General features: G+C 40.8%; 1 protein-coding gene across 1 annotated transcript; it reads right to left on the minus strand.

The window, feature by feature from the left end:
• Positions 1-1,099: 1,099 nt before the first annotated feature.
• Positions 1,100-12,521, minus strand: LOC307249698 (actin-associated protein FAM107A; the record flags this gene model as incomplete). Its single annotated transcript, XM_080026548.1, has 5 exons — positions 12,409-12,521; positions 6,019-6,073; positions 2,667-2,850; positions 2,434-2,590; positions 1,100-1,207 (listed from the first exon to the last, which is right to left on the minus strand). Exons 1-5 carry the CDS (start codon positions 12,430-12,432, stop codon positions 1,100-1,102), a joined length of 528 nt encoding a protein of 175 aa, XP_079882674.1. The 5' UTR covers positions 12,433-12,521.
• Between the last annotated feature and the right edge of the window lie 1,763 nt (positions 12,522-14,284).

Below are 14,284 nucleotides of genomic sequence, written 5' to 3' on the forward strand. Positions count from 1 at the left end.
TGATTGACATAATGGATGATCAATATGAAAATCCAGGGATTTTAAAAGTTACAATGGAGGCAATGTACACATATATAGTATAATGCAATGCAAAACATATGGTTTAATTGATGAGTCTGTTCTATAAACTCTATACGTAATAAATATAAATGTCAGCTTGATTTCTATTGCTATACTTGTGATATCAACCATTTATAAAAGGGGGTATTATAATATTTTCTTTTCAAAATAAGTCTGTAAAAGTCCTCTGTAAAAAGTCCTAATCAAAGATTTTTTTTACAAGAACTTGTTGGTTGTGACTTTCATCTCCCCCCCCCCCCCTGTGCTACATCACTGAGGAAAAAGACTGAGCCATCATGAGAAAACACAAATGCATGCTGTCAAAAAAGGTTTAATGTAATATTATAGGAGAGCATAGAAAGACACAATAGACATCTCTCAAGTCATAGAAATACAATAATCCTCAGTGTAATATCTGTCACATTGTCAGACAGTATGCATATTGTATGTTTGATGAGTCTACTGATACTACACTTCCCAACAACACACAAAAAAAAGACAGAACATGGCTGAATGAAACAAGAACATGTGCAGGACAAACTAAACCCCCTCCTTCAGCCACACAATGACATTCAAATGTATTATACTGACAACATATTGCAGACACATGACAAAAAACATTCCAAAATACAAAATTGTTGGAGACAAATAGTGAGAAATCATAGGCGACAGAATAAATAAGGGGTCCAGTTTTTTAACTGCAATAAAAAGACCCAGCCATGTAGACTATGTAAGTGATGTTATTTAAAGTGGAATCACTAGTTGGTCAATGCATGCACACCTTAATTTCTCAATTATTGAAGTTAAAGTTTTGGAACTGACTGCTCCTTAAGTCTGATTGTTTTGAATCATGAATGCTGAGCAGATTTATCTATTTATCATTCAGGCTTTTATAGAAAAAAAGAAAGAAAAAAGAAACACCTAAGCCCCAATAGTGATTTCATATATTAAATTGCTTTTCCCAACAACAGTCCATTATGGTAATGTAAAAAAAGAAAAGAAAGAAGAACACATGCACTTACAATCACATACATAACTGTCACACCTCTTTTTCCCCAGCATCCGACGCTGCAGCAGTTCTTCTCAGTTTCTCTTTGACCAGGAGGAACTCAGGCCCCTCACGCTGTTGTCCTCTGTCTCTCTCCAGCTGTGGAGAAATAAAAGCATGCAAAATATTTGGAGCTCTCATGATTAGCCACAGTTTTCATGCACAATTCATTCATGTATTTGCTGTTCATATCACTAGAACACGTTATTAAGGCATTCAGACAGGCATAAAAGATGAATGGTTTTCTAATAGGAGCCCAGGCTGGACTTCGGAAGTGTCTGAAACAATGTCTACACTGCCCTCCACTGGCTTATTGCAGAATATGTACATGCTCCACAAATATACAGTATAATCAAAGATGTCAATCTTCTGTGGAAAAATACTGAAACGTTTTGCATGAGACAATAATCTATAGCCTAGTGCCAGAAAGGTAGATCCTACTGCTACGAAGATTAGGGACCTATCAATTTTTTTTTCTTTCTTTTTTTTTTACTGGCTCAATATAGGCCCCTGATCTTTGAAGGTCCCGAACAATGTTATTTAAAAAAATAAGTAATTGAATGGCTCATTACAGGCCCCTGACCTTCGTCAGTGTGTGTGTGTGTGTGTGTGTGTGTGTGTGTGTGTGTGTGTGTGTGTGTGTGTGTGTGTGTGTGTGTGTGTGTGTGTGTGTGGGGGGGGGGGGGGGGGGGGGGGGTTTACAGAGATCAGGGGCCTGTCATGCGCCAGTACATTTTTGTTATTTTTTAAATAACGTTGTTCGTGGCTGCGAAGATCGGGAGCCTATTTTGAGCCAGTAAAAGAATAACAAATAGACAATAATAGAAAAGATTTTTTAAACCTGTACATTTTTTCTTTCTGCTTTTTGGTAATTTTGTGTCTCCAAATTATTCCAGAAAATAGTACTGAATAGCTCACATAGGACACAGCTGATGAGCCTTAGTTTTCTTCTCAAAATGCACAAGATTGATGCATTTTACTTAAAAAGGTTAACATTTTTCTTCCGGGAGGGCATTCTCCCGGATCCCCCTAGACGGTCCTGAGTCCCCATCGCAGTCTCTCAAATTCCTGTGACAAACACTGTATTACCTTAAATTGATTTGGTTATTAATCAAAATAAATATTACACATTTGTATTGTAAAACCGCCACTCACGGGGCCTATGAAACCTCTCAGCCCCAGGGCCTAATGGCAGGTTGAGGCGGGCCTGTGAATAGATTTTTTACATTTGATGCCAGCCACTATGTGGATTTGTGAATCAGATGTGACAGGCATGATGTTTGTGTGTAAAGTGTGACAAAGGGAATGCATGTCCACGACGAAACCTTTTCTAGCCTCTGGCGTCTCCTCAACAGCTCTTGACGAAGTGGTGATGTGCTCCTCTTGGCCTCCTCCTGATCCCTGCTCGCCCTCTTCCTTTGTTCCCATTTCCTCTTTTCTAAAGCCCTGTGGAGTTCGCTCTTGCCTTCCTGAGACACCCTCCTTGACAGAAACACAGAGGGACTTAGTCATTGTGCGGTGAGTGTCTACGACTACGCATGTGTCTGTCCTGTCCAACCTCGTGTGGGTCATCCGCAGTTCTCTGTGGAGGTCCCGGTGACTCTTGGAGGCCATTAAAGGATTGAGAGGCTTCTGGGGTCTGATGAGATCACCGCTCTCCTCCTCCTCATCGCTCCGTAGTGGAGGAGCCTGAAGCTCGGTGTATCCGTCTTGCTCTTCAATTTGGTGTGTCTGCTGCACTACTGGGGCGAAAGGGGCAAGCATTAGGCTATATTGTTCCACACTATTTTTTTCAATATACTATATAGCCTATTTCATAATTAAATAGGCCTATATATTATTAAAGTATTCACATATAGCATGTGCAGCTTTTACTGACAGTTAGAATTGCTGTTAAGGTTTATGGGAAACATTAAAGCCACTACGAGTAACTTTGTCCGTTGGCGGCCCCTTTGGACAAAAGCGGTAGTATCTTTACGACGCCAGTTGTCTTAAAGCTGTTTTCTAGCGTGTGCCGGTAGTGCCAGTCTCAATTGATTGGGGCGCAATATAGTGCATGTCCGTGTGTTGAAAGCCGTGAGGGCGTAGACTCTTTTCGGCTCGGTGAGAGTGGTTAGTGACTCTGCATCAACTAATGCCGGTCAGTGCCACACACACCTGATTGCAATGAGTTGATGCAGTGTCACCTAACTACTCTCACGGAGCTGAAAGATTACGTGTCCTCACAGAAAGTGAGAGACGGCAGTTAGTATGGATCACAATGAGGTAATGTGTTTATGTTGTTGTAAATAATGACTATTTCAGATGAATAATGGTCATCTGAGTGATGATGGTGAAGCAAAGTAAACTTTGTGTTAGTACCGCTCATTCATTTAGGAGTAAACACTGCAGTCTAGTTCGCTCCTGTGTAATTGTATACACGTTGCTTGGCAACGCCCTCGCCTCCTCCCGCCCGTCTATCACTCTCCCTTTTAGCTTTTCTTCATTGCATTCTCTTTTTTTTCTTTGATGGTTCAGCCCCGTTATCAGTCATTATGACGACAAATAACTGTCTCAAACAAGGCTCCCGCTCCCCTTCCCTCACCTGGTTGGATAGGCTTCTCAAATCGCGTTGCAGCGCTACACTGAAATCTGCGACCAATACGGATAGGCTATGTGACCATAGAGCCTGCATGCGCAAACCGAAAATCGGACTGGGTGTGCGACCAGACCAAACGCAGTAATACAAACTATATAAAAACGTCTTTATTTGCACTGATGGTCTCGTTTGCTGTTAAAGGTATTTTATGATTATCAGAGGAAACATGAGGCTTTTTAAAAGATATTTAAATGTTACTGCTTTAACTAATTGCAAGAGGAGAACTTTATGAGAACTGAAAACTTGAAAACAGGGTTCAATAGGTGGGGCATTATTATTTCTGAAAGAATGTAGGCTACTGTTAAGATAAAGAAGACATGTCTGACATCAGAGAATTTGAAAAACCAGTGGCACTGGTTGGACAACCCTCCACAAACCGTCAGTCTGCCCCAGGGCAGCTGTGGCTACTCTCGTAGTTTACCACCACCGGTATGACTGTGTGTGAACGAATTGAACCAGGAACCCTGTAAAGCGTGTTTGAGTGCCTAGGCAATAAAGCGCTATATAAAACCTATCAATTAATTTTTTTTTTTTGTATAATTCTTTTTATTTTGTTTTTTTTGTAACAATAATCAAACAAACAAACAACACCAGACAATACATACAAACTAAGAAAAGACAGAAAAATCAAACTATCAATTAATTATTAAACCCTTGATATGATCGAAATGCTAGTCTATGTTACAGGGCGACTACTGAACCGTCGCCTTGAACACTATAATCAAACTGTCATTTGCTAAAGAATCAAACCAGATGCACCTGAAAGCTCCAGAAACTCTTCAATAAGTGGACCCTGTGCTAACATTCTTTTGTAAAACTGCTTTGTCCAAGGTATTTAAAATGTTCAAGATCATTATTATTTTTTTGGGGGGTTGCATTCGATGGTATCTTACTCACATGGCGTACTTGGTATTACAATAGTTTTGCTTGTGTCTAAGCCACAATTAAATGAGAATAGGCCAATTGTATTGACACAGGGAGGGACACCCAGACCAACTATCTTCCATGCAAGTATCTACAGGGCTCTGCCTTATATTAAAACCCCTGGACGTTTATGAATAACATGACTTTTGCAGGGAAACTATACATATACAATTCTCCGCCTACAAAGGTCTGTTTGTAGTGAGATATGCACTTCTTTGTCATACAAATTCCCCTGATTAGTCAATCAAATATAAAACCGGTTTTCTACGCCTGACATCCAAAAGTCTCCAAACCTGCCAGTCCAGTGCTTCCCAAAGTCACACAAACAGATCAAAAGAGGCAAACACCATACACTGCTTGTTTATGATAGGGATTATAAAAATGTAATGTAGGGATGGCACAGGTCAGTACTGGTCTGCCCCACAGCAGAAGGTCTTAAACAAAACATAGATACTCATTTTACGGTCAAATTATGTTTCTGTTGTTAATGGAGTTGTTTATACAACATGAGAGTCTTAACTACAACTGAGTAAGAATTAGGAAATGTACAGTAATTTAACCCTTTCAATTTTCAACTTTTATTCTCTGTCCCTTGTAGTGGACAGAAGGGCTTACTTTCTCCCATCTCATCATAGGAAATACATTTTTCGAGGAGTCTCAGCAGGGATAAAGTGACAGCACCCACTGTCCACTATATCTAAGAAGCAATGTTTAGGCTAGGGCTGTTACATTTATAACAGTGCCTAGAAAAGGAAAAAAATGCATTAAACTACTCATTTGAACCATGTTGAGGAGGATAAAACTTTGCAGGACAATGCTGGCCACAGTCACAATGACTGGAGGCCTTCTGACTTCTTAAGACAGTAAATAAATTATCAGGTTTATGGAAATTTCTATGGAGATCCAAACGAAAATTCATTCAGTGTATATTACATCATTAGGTAAGGAAGACCCGATGTCCACTACAAGGGACAGATGATAAAAAAATTACTTTTATTAGGGAGGTGCTCGTGGTGTAGTGGTTAGAGCGTCCCCCCAGGAGGCTCAGGCCTTGCCGCAGACCCGGTTTGTGTCCGACCCAGGGTCGGTTCTCTGTATGTCTTTCCCCTCTCTACCTCATTTCATCACTGTCTCTCTGCAGTGTAAATGAAGCATTACATTTTTTTATTTTTTTTATTTTATCTAATAACTTTTATTATTATGATGATTAGGAAAATTATTATTATATAATGTGTGAAGTGCTCTTTGTTGTTGTTGAAAGTGAACTGGTACAGGTAGAAGACAATAGGCTACTTACAGGCTGGTACAAAAAGCAACAATATCACTTTGGATAGTCTTAGATTCTCACCAGACCCGTTACGCTTGGTCTCACTTCTACCTGTTGGAGCATGTTGGAGATCTCTCTGTCAACAGAAAACAAAGTGAATGGTGTTTATACATGAATAATATACACTGTATATCTATAGTTATGAACAACTTAACTTTAAGATATAGTCCTATCTTTCAAAACTGCAAGTGTGTAACATAAAGAACAATGGTGTGACACACCCATTAGAGCACTACTGTAGCCTACTATGTGGCAAGATTAATTGACGTAGGCCTCTTGGCAAGGTATGTTGAGTCACAAAGGCAGCTCTATTGACCTGGCAATCCCCATAGTTATTAAGGCTGCTTGGCTAACCTGCTCCAAAGAGGTTTTGTTCAGTGTTTTTAGATTAAAAAATGTACTCTAAATAGCGCTGCCCTTTTATTAATCAACTCCTTTGGAAAAACCATGAACTGGACGAAAATTGTGGGCAATATAGGACCCAGGGCTGTACGCTTATTTTTTCAGGTGGTAGCACTGGTGCTAGCAAGCAAAAAAATTCAGTAGCACAAAAATAAATTTGGTAGCACACAAAGTAGGCTATGATTGAAAACTTGCATAACCTTAACCCTTGCATTTTGCTCTAATTACCTTTGAGCATGTCATCCTGGTCTCATTTGAGATTCACAATTAATATGATATCCTAGTGGGTGCAGTAATAATTGTAGAAAAATTAATAGGGGTGCACTGATTGCGATTTAGAAAAAAGAATCTAACCTGCCAATTGCAATTTTTTGCTGATTCAGAATTATTATTATAATGTCCTTCTGTTAATTAAAACCAAACTTTAAAACATTAAACATAGCCTATTAAATAAATAAGTATACATATTGGTACAATTTAGGATAAATTAAATAGGTTGTTGTGAATGTGTTGGGAGTAGCTTTTCAGTGGCTTATTTAAAACTTTGTAAATAGACTAGGCTACTGTTGACTGCTCTCTGCAGCTGAATGAGTTGCCTTTCAAGCTAGAAAAAAGCGCTAACTTCCTGTTCTTACCGGCTTCAAAATAAAAGTCAACTAACGTTTGCCTAATAACAGGCTTTTAATGTGAAGGCGCACAGGAAATGTTCTGTTTGTACACGTGCTAACTTAACTGCGGTAATGTGCCGTCTCCTTCCGGTAATTGCCGTTGGTGAAGTTTTTATACCTAGAATCGCTGCACCCGCACAGATCCCGAGCCAGGGGTGGACTGGCCATCTGGCATACCGGGCATCGTCCCGGTGGGCCGGCAGGCATTTTGGGCCGGGCCGGGTCCATTTATTAAAAAAAAAAAAAAAAAAAAAAAAAAAAACATTTTTTTTTTTTTTTTTTTTTTTTTTTTATGGACCCTCGGCTGTGTGACTTGGCCGGGCCGAGGGCCCTTCCCTCTCGGGAGTGCCATGGACATATAATTGTGCGTGCAGGCTGTCAACTTCACCTGAAAGTTAAATAAAACTTTGTCCCAGGCCATTACTCATTATGATTGGTTCTAGGCTGGGCCTGGCCCAATCACACACACAGCAGAGGGCCGCCCATTCAGAGGCTGCATTAAATTGTATTATCATGCATTCAACTTCTACTCCGTAATTATGAGCATCTGACGATGGTCAGTTACGTTCAGGGCCGTCGGACTGCGGACAGGCTTGGGGGGCCCAAGGCAGAGGGGGGCTGCACCCAAAAAAATATATATAGCCTATATTTTTTTTTTTTTTTTTTTTTTTACTGGCTCAATATAGGCCCCTGATCTTTGAAGGCCCAGAAAAACGTTATTTAGGGAAAAAAAAGATTTCATGGGCCTTTCATTCGTCAGTACATTTATGTTATTTTTTAAATAACATTGTTCGGGGCTACGAAGATCAGGGGCCTATATTGGGCCATTAAAAAATACAAACAGGAAAAAAATTCCCGAAGCTGACTGGATTTTTTAAACATGTACATTTCTTCTTTCTGCTTTTTGGTCATCTGTGTCTATACATTATTCCAGCAAATAATAGCCTACTAAATAGCTTACATAGGAAACAGTTGATTTATCCTTAGTTTTCTCTTCAAAGTGCACCAGATTGATGAATTTTACTTTAACATTTGAAAAAAAATCTTCCGGGGGAGCATTCCCCCGGACCCCCCTAGAAGGTCCAGGGTCCACGACACAGTCTCCCAAATTCCTGTGAGAAACACTGTGTGTGTGCATGATTATTAAGAGTCATTAGACCAGGGGTTGTGTTCAAGTACGCGTAATGATTTGGTCATTCATCAATAGAAACATTGTGTTGTTATCTGGCTCAGAGAGTGACCAGTCACTCATACGTTTTGGACTATAGACAAACATAGCTTTTACATGTTTGTATTGTAAGACCGCCTCTCAGAGGGCCCATCAGGACTTCCTGTATAGGGGCCCAGAATTTGGAGCAACGCCCCTGCCTCCACATATCGTATAAATAATCATGGTGGGCTGCCATGGCCAAAAATGCCAGGGCTGAATTTTTGTCCCAGTCCACCCCTGTCCCGAGCACACATCTTTCACCAGCCAAAGTGGAGGGTGGACTCAATAACTTACTTGCCTAAGACTCATTTACCCGCAGTGTTAATGTAGAGCCCTCTAAGCAGTGTTGTGCATCTCTCCTCTGTGTTTCAAAGAGACAGCATCTGCTCATTATCAACCTGTCGCACGAGTGCTAATGGGTTCGTATTCATCATCGCACGTGATCAATTTCAGTAGCAAATGCGATCAAAACTGTCGCACTGTACAGCCCTGATAGGACCAGATTCTCACTTTGAGGGAATTGTTGAATCAATAAACTTGATGATTGTTGATCCGTACATTAATGAACTGAAGACGGAAAATAACAGCAGAGTGAACCGCTACATCACGCCGTGGCTTTTTGCATTAGGTATTGAGTTTTTGATGACAATATAATATAGGCCTACTGTAGGCCTATGCAGCAGCAGTGATATTTGAAAAGTTGTTCTTGTTCTAACTGAACGACTGAACTTGTTTGTAGTGTTTGCTTTTATAAAATCACAGGTTACAACCAAAGTTCACTATGCGCTATTAATAGGCTTGGTATATACAGTATATTATGTTCAGTCTATAGATCACACCCAGTACCCATGTCATGAGGATTTACAAGGCCTACAGTATTCGTGACTCATTCCTGACTGGCAGGTGACAGGTGTTACATTCGGATGTCGCTGCAGGTTAAAGCGGCTACGAGTAACATTTAAATATCTTTTAAACAGCCTCATGTTTCCTCTGATAATCATAAATTACCTTTAGCAGCAAACGAGACCATCAGTGCAAAGAAAGACGTTTTTATATAGTTTTTATTACTGCTTTTGGTCTGGTCGCACACCCAGTCCGATTTTCGGTTCGCTCGTGCATGCTCTATGGTCACATATCCGTATTGGTCGCAGATTTCAGTGTGGCTCTGCAACGCGATTTGAGAAGCCTATCCCTCCAGGTGAGGGAAGGGGAGCGGGAGCCTTGTTTGAGACAGTTATTTGTCGTCATAATGACTGATAACGGGGCTGAACCATCAAAGAAAAAAAAGAGAATGCAATGAAGAAAAGCTAAAAGGGAGAGTGATATAGGCTACGGGCAGGACGAGGGCGTTGCCAAGCAACGTGTATACAATTTCACGAGAGCGAAACTAGACTGCAGTGTTTACTCCTAAATGAATGAGCGGTTGGTACTAACACAAAGTTTGCTTTGCTTCACCATCATCAGATAACCATTATCTGAAATAGTCATTATTTACATCAACAACACAAACACATTACCTCATCGTGATCCATACTAACTGCCGTCTCTCGTTCATTCGCTTTCTGTGAGGACACGTAATCTTTCAGCTCCGTGAGAGAGAGTAGTTAGGTGACGCTGCTGCATCAACTCATTGCAATCAGGTGTGTGTAGCACTGACTGGCATTAGTTGATGCAGTGTCAAAACCACTCTCACGGAGCCGAAAAGAGTCCTCACACTTTCAACACACGGACATGCACTATATTGCGCCCTTCTCAGTTCACACTCGCACGCCTGGCACGAGCTAGAAAACAGCTTTGCGACAGCGGGCGTCGTAAAAATACTACCGCTTTTGTCCAAAGGGGACGCCAACGTGCCATGTTACTCGTAGTGGCTTTAACATTAATAGCTCCTGCACAGCATAGTAAACTCATGTGTCAGAAATATTAGCAGACAGCACAGACTTTGTAATACAATAGTTTATTGGTATTCATCACATAAAATAGGCGTATTTAAAGCCACTACGAGTAACATGGCACGTTAGCGTCCCCTTTGGACAAAAGCATTTTTACGACGCCCGCTGTCGCAAAGCTGTTTTCTAGCTCGTGCCAGGCATGCGAGTGTGAACTGAGAAGGGCGCAATATAGTGCATGTCCGTGTGTTGAAAGTGTGAGGACTCTTTTCGGCTCCGTGAGAGTGGTTTTGACACTGCATCAACTAATGCCAGTCAGTGCTACACACACCTGATTGCAATGAGTTGATGCAGCAGCGTCACCTAACTACTCTCTCTCACGGAGCTGAAAGATTACGTGTCCTCACAGAAAGCGAATGAACGAGAGACGGCAGTTAGTATGGATCACGATGAGGTAATGTGTTTGTGTTGTTGATGTAAATAATGACTATTTCAGATAATGGTTATCTGATGATGGTGAAGCAAAGCAAACTTTGTGTTAGTACCAACCGCTCATTCATTTAGGAGTAAACACTGCAGTCTAGTTTCGCTCTCGTGAAATTGTATACACGGCTATATCACTCTCCCTTTTAGCTTTTCTTCATTGCATTCTCTTTTTTTTCTTTGATGGTTCAGCCCTGTTATCAGTCATTATGACGACAAATAACTGTCTCAAACAAGGCTCCTGCTCGCCTTCCCTCACCTGGAGGGATAGGCTTCTCAAATCGCGTTGCAGCGCCACACTGAAATCTGCGACCAATACGGATATGTGACCATAGAGCATGCACGAGCGAACCGAAAATCGGACTGGGTGTGCGACCAGACCAAAAGCAGTAATAAAAACTATATAAAAACGTCTTTCTTTGCACTGATGGTCTCGTTTGCTGTTAAAGGTAATTTATGATTATCAGAGGAAACATGAGGCTGTTTAAAAGATATTTAAATGTTACTCGTAGCCGCTTTAATCAAAAGACGTAAAAAATTCTTGAGAAGGATATAGTGTTAGCTTAGGCTAGTTTATAGGCCTATATAGTGTTTAAATCAGTTTGCTAGAGTGTTTAAATCTGCCCAACCGATTTTAATGTCATGTTAGGTAGCCTACACGTGGTAAAATAGGCTACATTTTCTAAAGGCATCCCACTCTCGCTTTATTTGCCGCAAACACTTTTTCTTTCAGCTGGGATTTCTTCTTACATTTTTCAGAGTTGATAATCTGTTCCTTTTGAGTAAAGTTAGCGGCTAGAAATATAACATTTTGTGTGGAAGCAGAGAGTCTAAGGATGTGTCAAATGCCACCTTTCATGGGAACGCATAGCCCTACATAGCCTGAAGCAGAAACCCCGGTGTTAACAAATGAAGTTAACCGTGGGTTTAGTTTTTTTGTTGAGCCAGCTAAGACAAAGAGGGCCAGGCTCTGTTGAGTTTGATTTGTTGTACAGCCCTCAAGTAGCCTAGTTAGAAATCCTGGTCAGGCCAACAATGCAATGCATGGCATAGGGAGTTGTAGCAACACAATGCCACATTATGATGCTGAGGCAAATGAAGCATCAGCTTGAGTTCCGCATCTCCAGTGAAGCGAGTGCCCTGATTGGTGAGGTGGAAGGCTGCCACCTCATTAATGACAGGATCAAACAAAACACAATCTGATTGCCACTGAATAGCCCAACTCATTCTCTGGAGTTTGAGCAGAATTATTTCCCACTGGGATTCAGACTGTTTCTGTTTTGTTTGGATGTTTTAATGTGGGACAAACATTGCAGACTATACCCTTTGCTCCGAGCAGGATCTAACGACGGGATAAACACTCTACCAAGGCCCGCTCTCCGGGGTTGGTATGTAGCTTTCTTTTTTGCTGGATTAAGGATCGTGCCTGGTTCAAGCACTGCCTGTCTTTGGGAAATAAATGGTTAACAGTCAAACATACCACAGAAAAGCTGTGTAAAGCTTAAATGTGATAAAGAGAAGACACAATTAATTCTGTTTGTATCACTTATCAGACAGGACACAAGTAAGAGCAGAAGATACTGTTAAATTGTCTCCAAAGCTCGTCAAACACACAAGGCATGCCAAGGAAAGTGTTTATGCCACATGGATGCTTCTGCTGGATTATCTTAATGCCACTTGAGTAATGATCCATGTGTTGTGTCTCACAGAGAAAGACCAAAATTAATCAAGAATAAAAACCAACAAACATCAGACTTACCTTCTTTCCATGGGCGACTCCCATGACCTCAGCAAGAGTCCAGATTGGGTCTCTTCACAGGAACCTCCTGGGCTCCCTCAGTGGACAGGGTTTCAATAATAACTGGAGGTAACTCTCTCCCTCTCTCTCTCTCTCTCTCTCTCTCTCTCTCCCTGACCCCACCACCTCTCTTCTCTCGCTCTCTAAAAGGAGCAACCACATGGAGGGCAAACCCTGGAGAACAGGCCAAACGTGCTGGAAAAGTATTTAATGTAGAGCAGTAATTGAAAGTACATTTACTGAAGAGTTGCACTAAAGGAGAATCTTACAAGCTTGAGTTTATCTATTTAAAGTTACTTTATACATCTAGGCCATTCCTAGTAATTCCTGGTAACCCTCTAAACAAAGGGTTACCTATGTAAACAAAGAGGACCCATCGTAGCTAGCAACATGCCAGATTACAGAGCCTAGGTTGTGCATTACCCATAGATGGTATATAAAATTACATATACAATCATATGAAAAAGTTTGGGAACCCCTCTCAGCCGGCATTATAATTGACTCTGCTTTCACAAAAAAAAGATAAAAGTGGTATGTCTTTAATTTACCAGGAACAGCTAAGTACTGGGATGTTTTCCATACAAAGACTTTTTGAAAAGCAGTATTTGGTTGTATGAAATAAAATAAAATGTGAAAAACTGGCTGTGCAAAAATATGGGTACCCTTGTGGTTTTGTTGATTTTAATGCCTGTAACAGCATGTAAAACTGATGACTTTAAACGCAAAATTGGTTGGATTATGTTGTTAAGCCTTGAACCTCATAGAATTGTCTGTTTAATCATGAGAAAATGTATTTTAGGTGCCTAAATGCAAGTTGCACTTCTCTTTGACTCTCTGCTGAAGTGAGACAGAATGGGATCATCAAAACAGCTCCCAAAAGATCTTAAAAACAAAGATTATTCATTGTCATGGTTTAGGGGAAGGCTACAAGAAGCTTTCCCAAAGGTTTCAATTGTCAATTTCTACTGTAAGGAACGTTGTCAGGGAATGGAAGGACACAGGCACAGTTGCAGTTAAACCCAGGTCTAGCAGACCAAGAAAAGTACAAGAGCGGCATATGCGGCGGATTGTGAGAATGGTTGCACACAACCCAAAGATCACCTCCAAAGACCTGCAAGAACATCTGGCTGCAGATTGTGTATCTGTACATGGTTCTACAATTCAGTGCAATTTGCACCAAAACATCTGTATGGCCGGGTGATGAGAAGGAAGCCCTTTCTGCGCCCACGCCACAGATACAGTTGCATGGAGTATGCAAAAGCTCATTTAGACAAGCCAGCTTCATATTGGAAGAAAATGCTTTGGACTGATGAGACAAAAATTAAGTTATTTGGTCTTTATAAAAAGCAGATGTTTTGGTGCAAATTGCGCTGAATTGTTGAACGATGTACAGATACACAATCTGCAGCCAGATGTTCTTGCAGGTCTTTGGAGGTGATCTATGGATTGTGTGCAACCATTCTCACAATCCTCCACCTATGCCGCTCCTGTTTTTTTCTTGGTCTGCCATGCCTGGGTTTAACTGCCACTATGCCTGTGTCCTTCCATTTCCTGACAACGTTCCCTACAGTCGAAATTGACAATTGAAACCTTTGGGAAAGCTTCTTGTAGCCTTCCCCTAAACCATGACAATGAACAATCTTTGTTTTTCAGATCTTTTGGGAGCTGTTTTGATGATCCCATTCTGTTTCACTTCAGCAGAGAGTCAAAGAGAAGTGCAACTTGCATTTAGGCACCTAAAATACATTTTCTCATGATTAAACAGACAATTCTATGAGGTTCAAGGCTTAACAACATAATCCAACCAACTTTGCGTTTAAAGTCATCAGTTTTACAT

This window comes from Ammodytes marinus (genome assembly GCF_949987685.1).
Source record: "Ammodytes marinus genome assembly, chromosome: 4".
NCBI lineage: Eukaryota > Metazoa > Chordata > Actinopteri > Uranoscopiformes > Ammodytidae > Ammodytes > Ammodytes marinus.